The sequence below is a fragment of the Manihot esculenta genome, chromosome 1 (genome assembly GCF_001659605.2).
Source record: "Manihot esculenta cultivar AM560-2 chromosome 1, M.esculenta_v8, whole genome shotgun sequence".
Classification (NCBI taxonomy): Eukaryota; Viridiplantae; Streptophyta; class Magnoliopsida; order Malpighiales; family Euphorbiaceae; genus Manihot; species Manihot esculenta.
Window position 1 is genome coordinate 41,872,463 of NC_035161.2, and position 13,395 is coordinate 41,885,857.

Sequence of the window (13,395 nt, forward strand, 5' to 3'; positions counted from 1 at the left end):
TAGCAATGCTGAAAGAAGGCCAGCAACACAGGAGCTTGACGTAGAGATTTGGCAGTATGGAAATATATATAAGGGATCTAGGGGACATATGACTGTCCCAACACAAACGAACTATAGCTTTCAAACCGATCAGTGAGCGCATTAATATTAGGGTACGTCTTCCACGGCTACATATATTTAATTTTGTCTTCCACTGGAAGTTTATTTATCTTTTTTTTTTTTTTTTTGTGGAAAAACATGGGAGTTCACTGAAATTATAATTGAATTGTGGATTTTTACTTGATAGTCTGAAAACTGATCTTTTAAATAATAAACTTAAGTTGACTTCTCTTCTTTTGCCGTGAAACTTTATGGGGGACAAGGAAAAAATTCATTACAGGATTTGTCAATTTCGCAGTGTCCTTTTTTTGTTTCACTGCTTTTTTTTTAAACAATTGATCAACGGCCGATAATTAAGCCATCAATTAACTTTAGTATGAAGCTTGCTTGCTACATGCTACATTTTAGTTCCTTGCCCTATTAATAATGACTGAATTTTGCGAAATGGATATGAGAGTTGCAATGTAAAATCACCCAGTGTTAATTAGTATGTAGTAAATGAATGAAATATATATTTTAAAAAAATATTTAAATAAGTAGAACAAAGGATGGCATCTCTCATGTCCATGTTGCTTTTCTCTTAATAATCATTTGTGGGGAAGAAATTAAATCCAGATCTCCATATCTTATCTGAGATGCATTTTTTTATTTAGAATTTAATCTATTAAACAAAGACTTCTTTACTTGCACTACAGTACAGCATGATGGTCGAACAATCCAATTGAGGCCAATCACACAGAATCCTTTCTGAATTAAAATAAAAATAAAATTAAAAGAAGTTGGAGAATTTTTAAATATTTCTATTCTTACTATTTGCTTCTTTTATTTATATTATATTGCAAATATTCTCTCCAACTTTCGGACCATAAAACCCAACCACAGACCCGCTGGCATATTTTTTTTGGTGTTTATGTTGCCCTTTTCCTTTAGACCCATCATTCTGTAGCAAATCCCACTCTCAGCTTCAAGTGTTCTTCTGTAGCAGCCAGCTACCAAAGACATCTAGGGTATTCATGTCGGCCCTGTAATGTTTCTGAGTGAATTCTAGCAGCTCCGACCATGTGAAGTCCGGGTACAACCTTGGATTGTTGGAGTCGATCAAGTTATTCGGCGGCTTCACCACCTTGTCCATGTTTGGACACAGAAAGAAGGCAATGGATTTCCTAACTGTTTTATTGTTTACCACCGCTCTGTGCAAGCAACTCCTGAAAATGCCATTTGATAAGGCCTGAAACACCATAAGTTTATTCAATTGTTGGTAGCAGCAACTAGGGTTACCAAATAGGTTTAGCTCAACCCATTTTCAACTATAGAAAATTGAGCGGAGATACATAATACCCAGAAAAAAGTATAAAAAAGAGACACTGTTAATATCTCGACTATTGTGGCTCAAATTATCACACCTCATAGAGAATCATAAATGGGGTATGTGTTTGAAATCTAAATCATTACCTTGTTATGACATAATTGATGAGAGAGTCTAGTGGTGATCTTACCATGAATGTATCGCCGATATTGACAACAAAAGCTTGAGGGTCAGGGCGAACGAAATGCCATTTCTCATCGACTAACACTTGGAGGCCACCAACTTCATCCTGATGAAGGATTGTTAAGGAGGTAGGGTCACAGTGAGGCCCAGTTCCGAGTGTTAAATGAGGTTGCTGGCAGGGAGGATAGTTATTTAATCTCATTATGGAATCATTTCCCTTAAAGAATTCTTTAAAGTATTCCCGGCCAGCACCTAGACTGAATCCCAAAAGCTCCATAATCTTGAGGGCCAGAGTATTCATAGCTTCACAGTATTCTTGATACAACTTTCTATTAAAAGTGAGGAGGAAAAAAGCCTTGTTATCAACCCCCAAAAAAAGAAATTTGCATACAATATATACTATTTAGTTTGTAATAAAATGATTCACTGTTCTTACCCAAAATCTTCGAATTCTTCTCCCATGACGTTGAAAAAATATTCTTGGACAATGTTGGACAACTGATCATCATCAGAGTATCGAAAAGAGAGAGTTTCTTTCCACGGAAGTTTGGAGGAGAACCTGCCAGTGAAGCTACTAGTATATCCACAGTGTTCTCCTAACTTTCTCTGAGCTCTTTGCTTCTCCGCTAGTGACAAGCTAAAGAACTTGTCCATATACTCATGAGCTTTAGCTATAAGTCCCAAATCAACACCATGATTAACAATTAAAAAGAAGCCATGCTTCCTGCATGCCTCATTAATGAGCTGAAAAGCTTTTGAGACAGCAGAAGGGTCTCCAGACAAAAAGCTTCCCAAGTCAATGGGAGGAATTACAAGTTCCGGGGACTCGAGGCAGGGCTTCTCATGTTCAGGCCAAATGAACTCAGAGGGTACGTTGGCTTGATGTTGAATAATGGAGGCATCAAAAACAACAGGTTCTTGTTTTTCAATTGCCATGTTTGACGTGCAGATATCAATGGACATTTTGCGTGAATTTGTGGATGGAGGAGATGAGGTTGGCTCAGCGAGAGGGAAGAGAGTGAAGAGAAAAGCCAAGGCCGTTCTTTGGAAAATATTGGAATCTTATTGTTTTCACTACTGTTGCGTCATTCTTCTCTTATTGTATTGCTCGTATCCTAGCGGCTACTCCTATTTATATCCTAAATCCCCATATTAAATTATAATAATAAGAAATTTCTTTATAAGATAAAATTTCTTAAACAATATTCTCTGTCACTTAATTTTCATATTTTTTTATTATTTTAAAATTATTATTTACTTTCCTTTTTTATATTATAATCTATTTAATTTTATTTTCAAAATAATTTCTTATTAATTATTACTTTTCCAAATAACTATTCAAAACATATCTTATATATTTAAGATAAATGTAATTAAAAAATTATCCTTATTAGTATCGGTAAAAAAGTAAAGTATATAAAAAATATAATTTATAATTATAGAAACGAGGTTGTAAATATATTTCATATGTTTTATAATTATAAAAAATTTCTTTAATTTTTTACACAATAAGCTACATCAATTGTTAATTATAATGATAAAAAATTCTTTATAAAATAAGGTTTCTTTTTGTATAATATAAAATAATTTCTTAAACAATATATATATGAGCAATATTAAATTTATTAATTTTTATAATTATCAATAATGTTTTAAATTAAAAACTGTTAGCATTATTTCCCAGAAAGATATATTCTTGTAAATATTTCATGTTTCCTTTATTAGGCAAGAAAATTAATACAATTACGTAAACAAGATATATCAGTTATCCTTATCTAAGTGTATATGGCAACTTATGCTCTATTAGGAAACAAAATCATATTGCAGGTAAAGGAAAAACAGAAACAAAATCATATTAGAAACAAAAAAAAATCACTGAACTTTTCAAATATATTCTTCCAAAAAAATTTTAAAAATGGAAATTTCGCAGGCAATGCATCATGCTTAGCTGTATGCTTCCACATGTCAACCTCCCTTTGTGGGAAAAAGACAGAAATGTACCATTTTTCTTGTAGTGATTGATGAATAATTTGAATTTTTTTAATGGTATCCTTCCAATCTTTCTGCTGCCCTTGAATTTGTAGATGAATAGAATTATATTAAGATTTCACCCATTTAAGAATTCTAAATATTGAATTCAAATTACACAATTTAAAAAAAAAAATTCAACTCCAAAATATACCTAATGCAATTAACTATTATTTGATTATTTAACATAAGGTGTAAATATATTTAAGTAATAGAAAATTAATATATTATTTTAAAAAATTGATCATAATTTTACATACTATAATATTTTTTTTTAATTGGCTAAATGTATAAATAAAAGATGTGTATAAAATTTTTGAGTAAAAGAGTGAGGACTATAAAAGAAAGAACATTGACCCCGGAAACTCTAAGGCAACCAACAACATGAGCTTTCATTTTCATGGCAAAGTGGGCAAATTACTACTTAACCCACTTGACCTATATTTCGACCCAAAAAAAAAAAGAAAAGAAAAAACACCCACTTGAGCCATAATGCAGCTTTATGAATTGTGAAATTGATGACAAAGTGCTTCTTTTTCAACCATTCTATGGTAGCCTTCTCTCCCTTCACTACTAATCTCTCTCTCTATAATTCATATGAGCAACAAAAAATATCGTCAAGACATTGCGGTTTGAAGCTTAAAAAACTAAGTCATTATACTTTTCTTTAATATTGTTTTTGGATATGTAGCAGCAGTGGGCCAACTGATTCGACAATTTGTTGCAGCTATCATTCTCAAAAGTTAGTTTTGTGGTTGGAAATTGATGGGTTTTTATGTTTTTATTTAATTTTGGTAAATTTAATAAGGATATGTATATGGATGATATAAAAGTTTTGTTAGGGCAGATTAAGGTCGTGCATGCATGCTTACTCAAAAGCTAAAGAACAAAATAAGCGATTTCCACAAAGTTAATATTGTATAACCACTCTTTATTTGTTTATTCCCTATCATATTTCTACTTGATAGAACAGTTTTTGGAATGACTTTCAAATTTAGATCCTAAATTACTTGTAATAAAAGAAACAAAGTTGGTTGATAGGCCACCATGCATGCCTCATCACCCTAATATATTTATACCTTTTATTTATCGCTTGCAATCAAAATATTTTTCTCATCTCTAAATTTAATGTCAAATAAATTTTTATAAAGTAGTACTGGCAGTTTTGCTATGAATTTTTATACAATATCCTTAGTGCTAATATTATTTAAAGAAATTCTCTCATTTTAAGCTTTATTTGAAACATAAAATTTAAACATAATCTAAATTCATAATTCTTTTGATACAAAACCATGGGCCTCAAATTGCAACTACGAGCACAGAATTAATTCCCTCACTAATTAACAGAAAGTCCTGTGCCCGTATTAAAAAATGAGATAAACACGCAAGGGACTTTACAAGAGCCCAGGAAACCACTGACAAGCCCAACCTTCTATTCTCCCAAATACAAGATAAGATAATGTCAACCAGAAAGTAAGGTAGTCTAAATCTATAGCAGCCTTTTATTTAAATTAAAAAAAACAAAACTCAGAAAATAAATGAATTGGAGTTTTGGGGAATCGGATAGACAGGGCATTACTGATGTAAGTACTAAAACGAGACCTAACATTTAGGTAACAGAAACTATAATTAGAAAAATGTCAAAAAAAATTGGATAGCCTAAATTTTATGGCTTCAACACCCAACCCTTTCGGAGTTTCAGTTGGGTTCTTCATGTTCCTTTCTATTTTGTTAAAATCAAATTACACAATATTCTTTTTATTCATAATTATCTTAAAAGACAAAATTTTAATAATAAAAAAAGAAACGTTAAAAAATCAAATAAAAGACTATTTTTTTAAAAAAAATCTTTTTTGTTGCAAGAGCAAGAAGATAAAGAGAAGTGCTTCGGACATGGGTATGGCCACCTGCAGCTCAAGCTCCTCCATGATCGTTCCTTCTAAAGCTGCCTTGAAGCCTCCCTGCAGCCATCCAATATTCTCAACATTCCAGATTCCCACATCTCCTGTCCCCAAAGCCAACCCATATGAGCACCTCAACATTGCACCCAACTTGGATGGAACCATCACTCGCTTGCTCGACGCTCCTATTGTTGAAGCAAACCCTGAGGCCACCCACGGTGACGCTGTGGTCTGCAAGGATTTGACTCTAATTGCCGAAAAGAAAACATGGGTTCGCGTATACAGACCCACAAGGTTACCCTCCAACGATAACACCGTAGCACGCCTTCCCATTATTATCTACTTCCACGGCGGCGGCTTTGTAAACTGGAGAGCCTCTATGAAGATGCCTCACCAAAGATGTTCTGATTTGGCTAGCGAAATCCCTGCAATTGTGGCTTCGCTGGACTACCGTCTTGCGCCGGAGCACCGGCTTCCAGCCCAATATGAAGATGCAATAGACGCGATTCTATGGGTGAAGCAGCAATTTGAGGATCCAAATGGAGAGCAGTGGCTGAAAGAATACGGGGATTGTTCCCGTTGCTATTTAAATGGGCGTGGAAGCGGTGGGAACATGGTATTTAACTCAGCTTTAAGGGTTTTAGATTTGGATTTAAATCCCCTAAAGATTGCAGGGTTGATTTTGAACCAACCCATGTTTGGAGGGAATGAAAGGAAGAACTCGGAACTGATGTTTGTGGATGATCCAGCGTTGCCATTAGCAGCATTGGATCTGTTGTGGAAACTAAGTTTGCCAGAAGGTACAGATAGGGACCATCCATTTTGCAATCCAGTGGTAGAAGGTGCAGAGAAGAGGAAGATGAGTTCATTAGGGAGGTGTTTGGTGACAGGATTTTTTGGGGATGTAATGTTTGATAGAATGCAGGATTTGGTGGAGATGCTGGTGATGCGTGGAGTGAAGGTGGAAGTGAGGTTTCATGATCCTGACTTCCACAACGTTGATCTTGTGGATCAGCATTGTGCTCGAGCCATTACAAATAGTATAAAAGAATTTGTCATCTAAAAAGTTGGCAATTTTGATCATTGCTTTATTAGTTTGTATTTGGTTTAAAAAGTTTGTCCAGCCTGCAAGTCTTTCTTTTCTTTTCTTTTAGTTAGTGATTACGATGAAATTATTTTATTTTCCAATCCCGGAAATAATTCAACTATCATCGTTTTTAGTTTTTAGGCCAATTCAGTGACAAATTAAAGATTTGATCGAATCATTTAAATTTTAAATGAATTTACTAATATTTACATTTAGTTGAGAATTTAATCAATTTTTAAATATAAACTAATTTTATAGATAAAATTTCAACTTTTATTTAATTTAATTTAATTAATTAATATATTTTAATGGTTAAATATACTCTTTGACAATATATAAATTTTATTTTTTAGATATATGATATTATTTTCAAAGTATCATTAAACTAATTTAAAGGTTTAGTGTGTATTGGATCCAATTTTAGTAATGATACACAATCTGCTACAAAATTTTTATATCTACCTTTGAAGAAGGTTTATATTATATCTCTAACAAAAACAAGTTATAAAGCCGAGAAATAAATGAATTGAGATCCCTTAGAATACATGTTCTATGAGTTAGTTCTTCATATCTCACCTCTATTATGAAGTATGTGTAAGTAAGGTTTTATCAAAATTGTCATAATTTTAATAATACTCTAATTGTGCTCTAAATCTAGGGTGGTGTATTTTACCTCTGACAAAAAATTAAGTCATTTATTTTGAAATTAAATATATCAATTAAGTGAAAATTAATATTATTTTCAAACATGAAATTAGTTTATATTTAAAAATAATAAAATATTATATGTAGTATATTACTTGAATTCTTACATTTTATTTTTTTAAAAAAATTAATACAAATTATACTAAATATAAATGTTTAGCTAATTTATTTAAAATTTTTAAATATTTAAATTAAAATAAAAAAATAAACAAATGCTCAGTCTTTTTAGTCAATTAGCCTACTTTTCAATTGAGTTTATTAGTCATAAGAAGCTACTGTGTGATTCAATTTTTTCAAAAAATGTTACAAAGAGACAAAATTAGAAATATTGATGTTTCAGTTCACATTGGAATAAAACAAACCAGTTGAATATCTTATCTCATCTTTTAATATTAATTTCCTTTTCAACAAAATTCAATCAATAACTAGCTGGTAAATAATTAAAGGTTACCCTTAGATTCATATTTTACAATAATTAATTAGTATATATATATATATATAATAAAATGTAATAAATAATTTACAATAATTATATAATATATATATACATATATCAATAGTCCTAATTAAATATACAATATTTTACCAAATACAATTGTATGATGATAATTTATGTAAGGACAATACTTGCAATCCTCTTCCTTTTCTTAGGATCAAGTAAGAATTTTCCAAAATAATACGTATACGAGATTTGAGAGTATTAAAAAATGTATGGTGTTCCTTACAAATTAAATTAACATTAATTAGAAAAATTATTTCCACCTCTCGGAAATACCAATTATACAAATTTCTAAATTTACAGGATGAATCGTATCCAAATAAGACCCTATCTACGAGGACAGATGGTTTGAAGTGGTCAAAACAATACAAACTCAGCTAAATAAGAACTCAAAATTATATTTACACAAAAAACAAATCATCAAACACCTGCGACCTAATTCTTCCACTATTATGTCTACGCCAACAATGTCCAAATTCAACCCATACGAGCATATTAACATGCAACTCAATCCTGATGGCACCATTACTCGCCTCATCAGCTTTCCCACTGCCAAAACAAACGCTGATCCTTCCTCCGGCGAACCCATTCTCTCCAAAGACGTCATTATCAACACTGAAAAGAACATCAAGTGTCGCCTCTACCTCCCCCTCAAATGCACTTCCAATGTCAAACGCCTCCCCATTTTGTTTTACTTCCACGGCTGTTCTTGGGTCCAATTCTCAGCTGACAACCCTGCCCTTCACCTCGAACGTCAATGGACTGCAGGCACACTTCCTGCACTCATCATCCTTGTCCTTTATAGGCTTGCCCCTGAGAGCCGGCTCCCTTCCCAATATGAAGATGGGGAGGACGCAATTCGATGGTTGAAAGAACAGGTTTCAGATCCCAATGGCGATAAATGGATAAAAGAATATGGAGACTCGTCCAGGTGTTTCCTTTCTGGATCTGGTAATGGAGGGAACATTGTGTTTAACCTGGGTTTACGTACAGTTGATATGGATTTAGATCCATTATGCATTGTTGGGTTAGTAATGAATCAGCCGTTGTTTGGTGGGAAACAGAGGTCGGGCTCAGAAATAAAGTTTGCAACAGATCAAATAATACCATTGCCAGTGCTGGACCTGGTATGGGAACTAGCATTGCCAAAAGGGACGGATCGAGATCATCGATACTGTAATCCAATGCTTGAAGGGCCACACCAAGACAAGATAAAATATTTACCTCCATGTTTAGTGCTAGGTTTTGGAATGGATCCGTTGGTAGATAGGCAACAGGAGTTTGTGGAGATGCTGTTGAACCACGGGGTGAAGGTGCACGCTCATTTCGATGAGGTTGGGTTCCATAGGGTGGAGATTTTGGATGCTCGAAGGAGAGTTCAGCTCATAAATAGTATAAAACAATTTATGAATTCGCAACTTACGAATGGTAATGCTAGTTATCGGCGTCAAGTTCCAAACAGTTGAACATCTATTACCTGCAGCTGCACCTGCATGCATTCTCTCCTCAGCTAAAATAATCAAAGGAGAAAGTGAGTTTTTTAGGTTATTTGTGAACTGTGGAATGAAATATTACTACTTTTATTAGCAGAGAGAGATCGATTTTAATTTGGGTATATATAAATTAATCATTCTTAGAATACACACCTTGTGATCTATGTTCCAATAAATAAAATGTATTTATATTATATCTCTCTTCTTAATATATGGAGTACACTTTTTTTCATCGTCCTAAATTTTTCTCTTTCCTCTGCTGGACACGTAAAATGAGCTGTCTTTTCTAGGAAAAAACAAAAAATTATAATTTAAGACGTCTCCCGTAGGAATCAATACAACACTGGTCCGAGGAGAATCCCAGGAGAGACACAATGTAAGGGCATTGTAGAGAGGAGATAGGAAGTAGAAGTCAGTGTGCGTGTTTCTTCAGCTAACTGCAAAGAGCCAGTTTGTTTCGGTCTTCTACCATCGGGGGAGCAACCGATAAGAAAAGTGCCGAGTTGTGAAGGACGTCGTTTTGATATCTTGCGAATCCACTTGTTTCGACTATCACATTTAAATCAAATAAAGCCTAACTGTCATGTGAATCGGATTTATAGCTACATTTTGGAATAATTTCAATTACGGTTTTCAGATCTTTTTAAAACTCTATAAAAATATTCATAATTTATATATTATATAAAAAATTATAAAATTTAAATTTACAGTGCATAATTTTTTATGTGTTAATAAAAAATTATGAGTTTAGTATAAATATGAGTAGTAAATCTCTTGTTCGACATAAAGAAATTATAGTTTATTTAGAATTATAAATACATGAGTATTTTATTCATTATTTATTCAACTGTGATTAGTTGGTGCATTTGCTCTAGGTTTGTGGGAAGTAACTGAGGAGGATATGGATCTTCCTCCACTACTTGCAAGTCCCACTCTCAATCATATTAAAATTTACGAAGAAGCAAATCAAAAGAAACCTAAAGCCTTGACCAAGTTATCACGAAAGCTGTCTTCTCTAAAATTACCAATATCAAGTCTCCAAAAGAGGTGTGGGGCAAATTAAAACTGGAATTTGAAAGCAACAATAAGGTCAAATCTGTAAATTTAAGTACTCTAAAAAGAAAGTTTGATCTTATGAAGATGAAGGATGGAGAAAGTGTTAAAGACTACAGAGACTTCTAGATATGGCTAACAAGATCAGATTTTTGGATCAAGAATTTTCTGATGAAAATACTATTGAGAAGCTCTTTACTAGTCCACCATCAAAGTACAAATAAAAGATTTCAGGCATTGAAGAGTCTGTTGATCTCAAGACTCTTGGAATTTATCAACACTCTTGGAATTTTAGAATTGACTAATAGGCTTTATGCATTTGTAAAAAGACTCAACATTAGAGATGAAAAAGATGTTGAAGGAGCATTTCATGCAAGAAGAACAAGATGGAAGAAGGCTACAAAGGAAGACTAAACCAAAGGAAAAGTGCAATTTTCTGGAAATTCTGGACAGAAATCAACTTTTCCACCATGCAAACATTGTACCAGAATAAACCACAAAGAAGATGATCGTAGATATAAAGGTAGGCCTCCCATTCAATGCAGATTTTGTAAAAAGATTGGAGCATTTTGAAAGAAATTGCAGGTAGAAAAATGCTCAAGAGAATGGTAAAAATATTCAACAAGCAAATATCATTGTAGAAGAGAAAGAAGAGGAGCTCGAAGCAAGAGTATTTCTTGCCTATCATTTGCCCAAAGATGATTCACATTCGTAGTTGATTGATAGTGGATATGCACTTGTCATATGGCTAAGGAGCAAAGCTTATTTCAAACTCTTAGATAAATCTGTTAAGATCAAGGTCAGACTTGGAAATGGTCATGTGGTAGAAGCTGGTGGTAGAGGATGTGTTTTGGTTCAAACCAAGGTTGGACCAAGGCTTATTGATCAAGTTCCCTATGTTCCTTCTCTTTCTCATAATCTTCTAAGTGTGCCACAGATGATGCTAAATGATTATTCTATTTTCTTGAAAGGAAATTCATGTTTCGTATATGATAAGAGAGAAACTTTAACAGTAAAGGTACCTATGCATAATAAATCCTTTGTGTTAAAGGTTGATGCTAAAAATAAAGATGCTTTTATTGCAAATCTTGATGAATCTAAATTGTGGCATTTTAGATTTGGCACTACAATGCCTTGTCTAAACAATGTAAAGAAGATATGGCAAGAAATATGCCTAAAATGATGATTCCAAATGAAGTATATGGGTATGTCAAATCGGGAATCAACACCGACTTTCATTTCCTTCTGAAGCATCATGGAGAGCTAAAAGCAGGCTTGAACTCATTCACAATTACTTATGTGGACCTATGAAGGAAGAATCTTTAAACAAGAACAAATACTTTGTTCTGTTCATAGATTATCATACAAGGATGACTTGGATCTATTTTATCAAAAGTAAGTCACAAGTTTTCTCTATTTTTAAGAGTTTTAAAAATATGGTTGAAGCTCAAATAGGAAGCAGGTCTCAGAATAGATAATGGTCTTGAGTTCAATTCTACAGAATTCAAAGTTTTTTGTGACAAGCATGGAATTTTTCATCAACTTTTATCTCCATACACACCTCAACAAAATGATATTGTGGAAAGGAAGAACAGAGTAGTAATAGAAATGGTTAGATGCATGTAACTACCTAATACTTTTTGGGTAGAAGCGGCTAACATTGTTGTCTATCTTTTAAATAGGCTTCTTACTTTAGCCTTGAAAGAGGTAACTTCCACTGAAGCATGGATAGGTCATAAACCTTCAACAAAGCATATTAGGATTTTTGGTTCTGAATGTTATGTCCATATTCCAGCAGCCAAAAAATCCAAGTTGGATTATAAATCTCAACATGGAATTTTTCTAGGATATGCTGCAATGACCAAAGGTTATAAATTCTACGATGTGCAACAAGGGAAGATCCTTATTAGCAGGGATGTGGTAATTGATGAAGGTTTTTATTGGAATTTTGATGAGGGTAAACTGATGCAGCAAAACAGTGCTTTTGTTAAACCCATTAAGGAAGTACATGATCAATTACAAGATAAAGATGTAAATGATGAAGATCAAGATGAACCTTTGAATTTAAGGTTTAAAAGTCTTTATATATATGAAAATTATAATTTGGTTGAATCTGAACCAAATTCATATGAAGAGGCATCTCAAGATCCAAATTGGATTCAAGCAATGGAGGAGGAATTCTTTATGATTAACAAGAACCAAACATGGAGTCTTGTCAAGAGACTTAAAGAAAGAAAACCTATCGGTCTAAAATGGATTTACAAGGTAAAAAGAAATCCTGATGGTTCTATTAACAAACTGAAAGTTAGGTTGATCATTAAAGGTTATGCTCAAATAGCTGGCTTGGACTATGTTGAAACATTTGCTTATATAGCAAGACAAGACATAGTCAGATTGCTCGTGGCATTGTCAGCAAAGTTTGGTAGGAAAATGTACTATTAAATGTTAAATCTGCATTTCTAAATGGTGATTTAAAAGAGAACATTTATATTGAAATTCCTCAAGTTTTTCCGACCAAAGTTGAAGGTGATTAAGTTCTAAAGCTTCATAAGGCCTTGTATGAGCTGAAACAAGCTCCAAGAGATTGGTATGGTAAGATTGATGCCTATTTGAACAGATGTGGTTTTCAAAGAAGTCTAAATGAAACAACATTATATGTCAAGAAAGGTAATCATAAAACTCTTGTTGTCTCTATGTATGTTGATGACTTACTAATAACAGGTGATGATGTGGATGGCAAATGTAAGATCTTGGGGTTATGAATTATTTTCTTGGAATGGAGATTTTGCAAACAGAGTCAGGTATACTCATGTCTCAATCTAAGTATGCTAAAAATTGTTTAAGAAGATTTAAGATGGAGGATTGTAAACCTATTTCTACTCCAATGGCTGGTAATGTGAATCTGTCCAAGAATAATGAAGGTGAAATGGTAGATGCAACTTTGTTTAGAAATATGATTGGAGGTCTTTTGTTTCTAACTCATACTAAACCTAATATTATGTTTTTTGTGAGTTATCTATAAAGGTTTATGCTTCATCCAT

At 33.1% G+C, this 13,395-nt stretch overlaps 3 protein-coding genes across 3 annotated transcripts; 2 read left to right on the forward strand and 1 right to left on the reverse strand.

Annotated features, from left to right (window-relative positions):
- Window positions 1-717: 717 nt before the first annotated feature.
- On the reverse strand, window positions 718-2,676 carry LOC110615963 (gibberellin 20 oxidase 2). Its single transcript, XM_021758240.2, has 3 exons — window positions 2,025-2,676; window positions 1,596-1,917; window positions 718-1,327 (listed from the first exon to the last, which is right to left on the reverse strand). The coding sequence occupies exons 1-3, from the start codon at window positions 2,549-2,551 to the stop codon at window positions 1,064-1,066; spliced, it is 1,113 nt and encodes a 370-aa protein (XP_021613932.1). The 5' UTR covers window positions 2,552-2,676; the 3' UTR covers window positions 718-1,063.
- Window positions 2,677-5,442: 2,766 nt separating this feature from the next.
- LOC110614187 (probable carboxylesterase 9) lies at window positions 5,443-6,704 on the forward strand. The gene has a single exon (XM_021755724.2). It carries the CDS (start codon window positions 5,510-5,512, stop codon window positions 6,578-6,580), a length of 1,071 nt encoding a protein of 356 aa, XP_021611416.1. The 5' UTR covers window positions 5,443-5,509; the 3' UTR covers window positions 6,581-6,704.
- A 1,571-nt stretch (window positions 6,705-8,275) lies between these two features.
- LOC110611088 (probable carboxylesterase 9) lies at window positions 8,276-9,274 on the forward strand. Its single transcript, XM_021751215.1, has one exon. The coding sequence runs from the start codon at window positions 8,276-8,278 to the stop codon at window positions 9,272-9,274; it is 999 nt and encodes a 332-aa protein (XP_021606907.1).
- The last annotated feature ends 4,121 nt before the right edge of the window (window positions 9,275-13,395 follow it).